The sequence below is a fragment of the Macrobrachium rosenbergii genome, chromosome 55 (genome assembly GCF_040412425.1).
Source record: "Macrobrachium rosenbergii isolate ZJJX-2024 chromosome 55, ASM4041242v1, whole genome shotgun sequence".
Lineage (NCBI taxonomy): Eukaryota > Metazoa > Arthropoda > Malacostraca > Decapoda > Palaemonidae > Macrobrachium > Macrobrachium rosenbergii.
Window position 1 is genome coordinate 13,060,287 of NC_089795.1, and position 8,437 is coordinate 13,068,723.

Sequence of the window (8,437 nt, forward strand, 5' to 3'; positions counted from 1 at the left end):
AAGATTTATTTGAATAGTATTTATTGTTTGTAAAAGAATTGTTTCTGTGGATATATTACCCCATTCTCTTATTTTAATTCCCTCAGGTTGATCATTACTATTATTATTATTATAATTAAAATATGAATCAAACAATTGAGTCAATTTTGATAATTCGGGTTTAATATTGGATATAACAGAAGTGGCCATAGTGTTGTCACATTCCAATTTTATTGTCCATGTTGATAAGTTTTTAGTTTTTTCATCTATATTATTTATTACATTTTTATATTTATTTTCAACAAATGAAAGTTCTGTAATATGTTTATTATCTAAAATTCCCAGACGTTTTAAAAACTTGTTATATATATTTTTTGTGGTATTTAACGATTCAAGTAAAACGTAAATTTTTGTATTATATATCAATCGAAGATGATCGTTTTCATATTTTTCATTATTTAAAGTAAAATGAATTACAAATTTATGAATTTCATCTATACACTGTTCTAATTTTTTATTATCATAACGTAAAAACGAAAAAAATCCATTACTACTGAAAACTACTTCACCTTCATTTTCAAGAATTGTTCCCATAAAAATGGAATTATTATTATTATTCTTCTTCTCAGATAGAGTAGTAGTAAAAATAATAATATTAAAAATTAAAAACAAATAAATCACCTTTATCATTATTGTTACTTTTTTTAAAATAAAAAGTATATATAATATATATATATATATACGTTGTTGTTTATAATAATTTCATATATTCGATTGTATATATATATATAAATTTATAAAAAATTTAATATAATAATAATAATTTTTACTCAAAAATCTAAAAAGTATATATATATATATAATAAAAAATATAAAAAAAATCAGTATAAAAAATTAATATATATATATATATATAGATTTAATAAAATACAACAGTAGTTATTAAATTTTATGTAATATATAATAATAATTATTTTATTATTATATTAATTTATCTATGTGTATGATCGTTCACCATATCCAAATCCAAATACGTATTGTTCACCTAAAATATCAAAATATTCTTTTAATTTTACTAAACAATTTTCAACAGCTTTTCTTTCTTCATCATCATTATCATTAGTTGCTTCTATTATAGAATTTAATAAAGATTTCAATTCATTCAATGTATCAAGTTCAAAAAAGTTATTGAAGTTTATTTTATTATTTAAAAGTTTGTTTCTCATATTATTATATGATGTTTGTAAACAATCAAACTTTTCATCATTTGTAAAATTCAAATACGGAAAAGCTAAATTAATTTGAGAATAAGTTGATAATGCTTGTTTTAACCATAAAAACATTTCTTAAACTTCATGACATGTTGGAATTTCATCTTCATTATTATTATTTTCAACATAATTTTTATTTTCAGAAATAGTAGCATATAATATTTCGTTAAACTCTTTAAATGACGATGATGGTGTCTTTTCCATTTTTTAATAATGAAATTTGTATATTATTTACGTGATATTTATAATTTAATTTTTATTATTTTTTTATTATAAAAAATAAATTTTCCTTTCTCATTATTTTATTATTATATTATATATATATATATATATATATATTATATATATATTTATATATTATTATATTTTTTAAATATATTTCTTGAGTTTATAATATTTTGTATTTTATTATATATATAACCACACATATGTGAGAATGATGATGATGATGATGAGGGGTATATAAAGGCATCAACATTGAGCAGTAGCAATTCAGTGTGTGCAGAGTATTCACTCTGTTGACACCACTAGTTAGTACCAACGTATAGTGATAGTGATAAATTAATTTGTGTTTAGTATATATATATATATACTACTAATGATGAATTGGAAAAAATATAGCAGCAGTGATGATGAATAATAATCACCAAAACAATATGGGTGATAATATTGGGAACAATAACAACAATAATAATTTTTTATCACTGCCTTTATCCAAAGTTAAACTTGAATTTAATAATAGTGATGAAGCAATTTCACAAGTAAATCGAACGTTGCTTGATATGTTTTCACTACCACCACCATCATCATCCCAGTCATTGATGGATTCTACTAAAGAAGAAGAAGAACGACTCCATCGCATGAAAGAAGATACATTTTCACCACACCAATCATTGATGGATTCTACTAAAGAAGAAGAAGAACCATTGGATTTACGACTCCATCGCATGAAAGAAGATACATTTTCACCACCACCACCATCCCAGGATTCTACTAAAGAAGAATTACGACTAGAAGATACATTTTCAGTAGCATCACATCTAGTTGTTAATGAAGATTACGATGATGATGATGATGACGACAATAGCAACAACGATCAAAAAAAAAAGAAAAAGGTAAAAAAATATTACCAACTCTTGTACAGCACGATGAATCTACTAAAGAAAAAGAAGAATTGGTAGAAGATACAGCATTTATCGACGATCAAGAAGAAGAAGAAAAAGGTAAAAAAATATTACCAACTTTTGTACAGCATCCAACAATGGATGATGATGATGATGATAAATGGAGTCATCATCATTATCAAATAACAGACTCACCATTATCACCACCACCAGAAGAATTATTAAATCGAGAAATTTCTTCATATTGGAATAATAATAATAATCTAATAAACTATAATCAACCCATGTTGAATAATGTAGAAAAAATGAAAATTACTAATGGTGCTTTACAAACAGAAAAAGAATTGGTAGAAGATACAGTTTCATCATTCATCGACGATCAAGAAGTGAATAATACTATTGCTAATGATGATGATAGTGCATTACAAATAGTAGAAGAAGAAGAAGAATCTGGGGTAAATCAAGAAGAAGGATTTGTACCACCACCACCACCACCACCGGAAATTAATAATGATGATAATGACTTGACATTTGTGTTACAAATAGTAAAAGAACCCGAGTTGAATAATGATGAAAACCAACAACAAGAAGATTTTGTTCCACCACTACCAACTTATCCTCCACCACCATTACCTCCTTTACCACCATCATCTCCCCCCCTTGGAGGAGAAGAGAACAATAATAAAAAGAAGTTGTTGTTGCCTTTAACGCCAGTGTTGTTGCTACCACCAAAATGGAAATTGCAACGGTTGGCAGTATTTCCATCTTTATCCATTCCAGACAAAGACGAAGAAACTTCTACTAGAAAAAGAAAAAGGGAAGAAGAAGAAGAAAAAAGGAAGAAGAAGAAGAAGAAACAAAATGTAGAACAAAATGTTATCTTGGGATTAGGTATTCAAAAAGCAGAATGTCAGACCATAAATGATATAATAGATAAACTCAAAGAGTATGATGATTTTTTAAATTTTAGAATTACGGTGGATAATATTAATGCTTTCTTTGAGAAAAGAATAGATATTAAAAGAGTCAAAATTCACATCGTGAAGAATGTTCATCAAGAATAAGAAGTATGAATGTTCATCATTATCATAATGGGGTAGATATTAACGTGTTGATAATGCATAATGTTTTATTTTATAATTCTCAACATAACTTTTATATTTATATACATCCATTATTATATTACAACAACATTATGAAAATTGGATTATGTAGCAGAAATAATATCGTAGTAGATGGTTACTTGTCTAAAAATGGGTTAAATCTCCTTATGCTTTCCATATCAAATCTTGTAAAAGAAAAAACAAAAGAATATCATGTTATACATAATAATAGTTTTTATAATGTTTTAAGGAATAAAAATGAAGGATATATTAAATTATAAAAATTAAGATTAATTTTATATAATAAATATATATATTTTTTTTTTATTAATTATTAGGTTAACATCCTTGTTTAGGAATTAATAAATATATATATATATAGAGGCACACATATATAACATGAATATATATATATAGAGGAATTATAAAAAAGGAGAGACATATATAAAGGAATTATAATAAATATAACAAGAAAAAATATATGTAATAATAAATATATATAATAAAATGTAAAAAATCTTTTTAAAATAAAAAATATAATAAAAAAAATATGAAAATTTGTTTAATTTATATTTTACCTTTAATATTTTCCATGTTATATTTTATATATATAAATTTATGTTATATATATAAAAGATATAAATTATTAAAATATATAAAATTATTAAATATCGATAATGCTTGGGAAAAGGATTATAAAGAATTAAATAGTTGGTTGTACAATATTAAAAAAAATTTAACGATTCAGGAGATTAATAATAATAATAATCCGTGTAAAACTACCAACACGGCTTTTTACGTTTCACCCAAAGATAAAGATTCTCCTTTAATATGTAGAAAAATAAGTCGTCAATACTGCGGTGAAGATGATGATAATAATAATATGGTTCTAGTACATATTCCTAATGAATCATCATCAAATTTTTCGCTAGTAATGGTATGCAATTATTACCGGGAGAATCTTATTGCATTTATAAACCTCTATCTACGCAACAATATAAAAATGTAATGAAACGTGGGGTTTTGGAAATATTCTTCTAAAAATCAAAAATGGATATGTCATTCAAAGGTACCGGGTGTATATAACGCTGAATTGGATGTGTTTGATCCTTGTCAACGCGAAGATCCTAATGGTAAATTTTTAATAGATGGTAAAATTATATCACCGGATGATATACCTATAAAATTTAATCCTGAAGATTTCTATTTTACCAATTTTCAATTAAAATGTGAATGTCAATGCGACAAGAATCGTGGATACATATTTAATCCCATCCTAAGCCGTACGAGTTGTTACAAGGATCCTTGTTTATTAGATTTACCCCCCTTCGCTGCTGCCGGGGGTTTAGATTTAAAATTAGGAACTTGCGATTGCGGTGATGATGATTATTTTACAAATTTGTTAAACAATCCTAAAAATCCTTGTACCGCTTGTCCATTTGATACTCCTTTATTCGATTCAAAAAATAATGAATTGGTAATTTACGTAAAATGTTATAATGATGATAATTTATCATTAGAAAATAATAATAATAAAAAAAAGATTCGGTATCGTACCTTGTTTAAACGATGATGATAAACTACGGGGGTGTACTAAAGCTATAATTAAAGTTAAACATCTCGATAAAGAAGAAGACATGATAACGTTTGAAGAAAGAGTAGGATGGTAAAAAAAATATTATTATATATTATAAAATGTCTTTAACATTCGAAGCTATTAAAATACCATCCGTAGTATATACTCTATCATCATCATCATCATATATATAAACAGATTTAGTACAATCGTCAATTTAATAGTCGGCGTATCCGTATAAAGAAACTTCGTTAATTAAATTATTACGAGAAATTATAGCCGTATTGATAAACGCGTTTCTATCCATTCCTTCTAAAAACACGTTTTGGCTTCGTGAGATATTTCTCCCACAATTTGCCATAAATGATCTAAAGAAAATCTGGACGCGTTTGAATCTATAATTTCTTTAATTCCATTGTGAATAGAAATTTTGTTGTATACATTACGAATAAAATGTAAATAATTCTTCCTTTCCGTTGTTGTTGAATAATAATGTTTTAAAAAATCTGCAAAATCTCCAAATGTAACGGTTGACACCGTTTTCGTCCCCAGGTATAATGACAAATATCTCTCAGTTTACAAAAAAATCATAAGCTGTTATTGATCCTTTTTCATAGCCAATTTAAAAATGGCTCGGTGTATTTGGTCCGCTTTTAAACCGTATAACGAATAAAGCGTTTGACGTAAATCGTGATCAAAACATACCCTAAGTTTATTTTTTATAATTATATTATATTTGGGATGTACTAAATAAAACAATTCAGCTTGAGTAATTAAAGTAGTTGCTGGAATTATATGTAGACAATCCCGTCAAAATCAGCGTTATTACCAGAAATGATTGAAGTTGATATAGCCATACAAGGATATTGCCAAGTGTTTTTAACGATATGAAAACTCATACTTCTTAAATCGAGCGTGGGATATCGATGACAAAGAACGTATTTGGGGCTCCTAATTGAACGTATATAGCGTAAGGTAAAATACATTCGTGCGGTTTTAAATGAGATCTAGGTACTATAACTACTCTGGCTGATAAAAACGTGTCTACGATTACAACAAATGGTTCTAAAAATACTAGCTTTACCACCCCTTTCTCGAGAAATGATTGAGCCGTGTTTAGTTTTGACGGAAGCGATATCAATGGTAGATGAAAGTAATTTTTGAAAAAGATAAAGGTTTATTTATTCCTACAAAAAAAGGCAAAGGGGGATTATTTTCTCTTCTTTATTATTAATAACAACTTTTATTGAATAATATAAAGCTTTATAATCTCAACTTGTTTTTTTGATGTCGGTTGTAAAGAATTAAAAAGATATTGAATTTTTTTAGAGGAAGAATTATTATTATTATTATTATTATAAAAAAATTGGAATGTCGTAAATTTATATATTTTAAATATTCTAAAAATAAATTTTCGTGAAGATTTTGACATTTTTATTTTCAAATCCTTTTATTTCTTTAATTGTAATTTTATTTTTATGCTAGTTTGAAAAAAACGTTTTGGCATTGAAAACACGTTACGTGTGAGGGACGACAATTTTTATTTTTTTTTAAACAGACTACGCAATTTGAAAAATAACACTTGGAACATATTCCATCATAAATTTTTGAACATTTTTAAAACAAGTTTTTGTTAAAGTGCCTAGTCTAGTTAACTTTAAATATTTAAAATTTTTATTGATATTTTTTTTATTTATTATTCCTTTTTGTATCATTATTATATTTTCAACTATATCATAATATGTCGTGGATGAAATTATTTTAATTTTTTTTTTATAATAATTATTATTACCCCTACCACCACCACCGTCGTCATTTGGTATTGATGATGTTGTTATAGATTTTCCTAAATAAATACTATTAATAGCTGATGTAACATTTTTTTGGTTTTCAGAAGGAAAAATCCATTTTTTTTTAATAATTGGCGTTGCTACCGTTACTTTTTCTTTTCCTTGAAATGAATTACAGCAAGGTGATAATGGTGGTATGGTGTGATAAGAAGGTGATATCGGTGGTAAACAATCATCATCATTATTCTTTTTCTTGAAAGAAGAAGAAGGAGGAGGAGGAGGATGTTAGACAAGGGGGACAAACCCGATTTTAATAATAATAATTTATCATTTTTTCATTTCTTTTTTATATTTATATATATATATATCTTAAAATATATAAATTTATTTATATATATATATATTATATTTTTATAAATAAAAATCTTTAAAATAAAAAAATTAAAATTTTTATTATAATATAAATATATAAAAATTTAAAAGATTTATAAAAATAAATAAATTAAATTTTTATTTATATATTTATATATATATATATATAATAATAAATATATAAATAATTTTTATTGATAAAAACAAATGATGGATTCAATAAGAACTCTAATAAAAATACATTAAAATGTAGAAATTTTATCTACATTACTATAGAAGGCAATATAGGTGTAGGAAAAACAACTTTATTAAATAAAATAAGGGATAAAATAAACATTTTGAATAAAAACAAAACTTGCTTTATAATATCAGAACCAGTAGAAATATGGGAAAAAACAGACATGTTAAATTTATATTATTCCGAACCATACAAATACGCTTTGCCATTTCAAATAATAGCCTATTGTACTACATTATTGCCCATTAAAAATCTTTTAAAATTGTCTTTAAGTTCTTCTTCTTCTCCTTCTCCTCCCCCCCCAATAATCATTTTTGGTGAACGATCACCTCTTTCCTGTATAGAATGTTTTACCCCCTTATTGATAGAACAAGGTAAAATTAATGTTCAAAATGAAAATTATATAAAATTTAAAGAAATTTGTAATCAAACATTACCTTATCTTTATCCAGACATTATATTTTATTTAGACGGGCTAGATGTTACAACGCTTTTAGAAAGAATAAAAAATCGAAATCGACCCGGGGAACAATATATTACTCGAGAATATTTAGAAAAATTGGGAGAAAAATATAATCAAATGATTAAAAATTCTCCACCCACACTTGTTATAGAAAGAGGAAAACATTTTAATAATAATAATGATAACGATGATATAGAAAATATTTTAAATGAATTACTCAATATTTTCTAAAAAAATTTGACAAAATTTAAAATAAAAAATTATTTTAATTATAAATAAATACTTTGTTTACATATATATATATATATATTTGTATGTTTTATAAAAAATAATAATAATAAAATATTTTGTTATATATATATATATAAATAAATTAAATATATACAAAATGAATACAACAACAAAAAAATGTAAACAAATTTCAATTGGTAAAAAAGACGATATTATAATAATAAAGAAAGAGAAGGAATTAATTAAAAAGAACGAAAAAACTGATAATAATAATAATAAAGATGATGAGA

At 24.7% G+C, this 8,437-nt stretch overlaps 1 protein-coding gene across 1 annotated transcript; it reads left to right on the forward strand.

Annotated features, from left to right (window-relative positions):
• The first annotated feature begins 2,511 nt into the window (after positions 1-2,511).
• LOC136835743 (uncharacterized) lies at positions 2,512-3,438 on the forward strand. The gene has a single exon (XM_067099603.1). It carries the CDS (start codon positions 2,512-2,514, stop codon positions 3,436-3,438), a length of 927 nt encoding a protein of 308 aa, XP_066955704.1.
• Positions 3,439-8,437: the final 4,999 nt, after the last annotated feature.

What these genes read in the sequence shown, in the direction of transcription:
- LOC136835743 (XM_067099603.1), top strand. Translation starts at nt 2,512, where the DNA reads ATGGATGATGATGATGATGATAAATGGAGTCATCATCATTATCAAATA.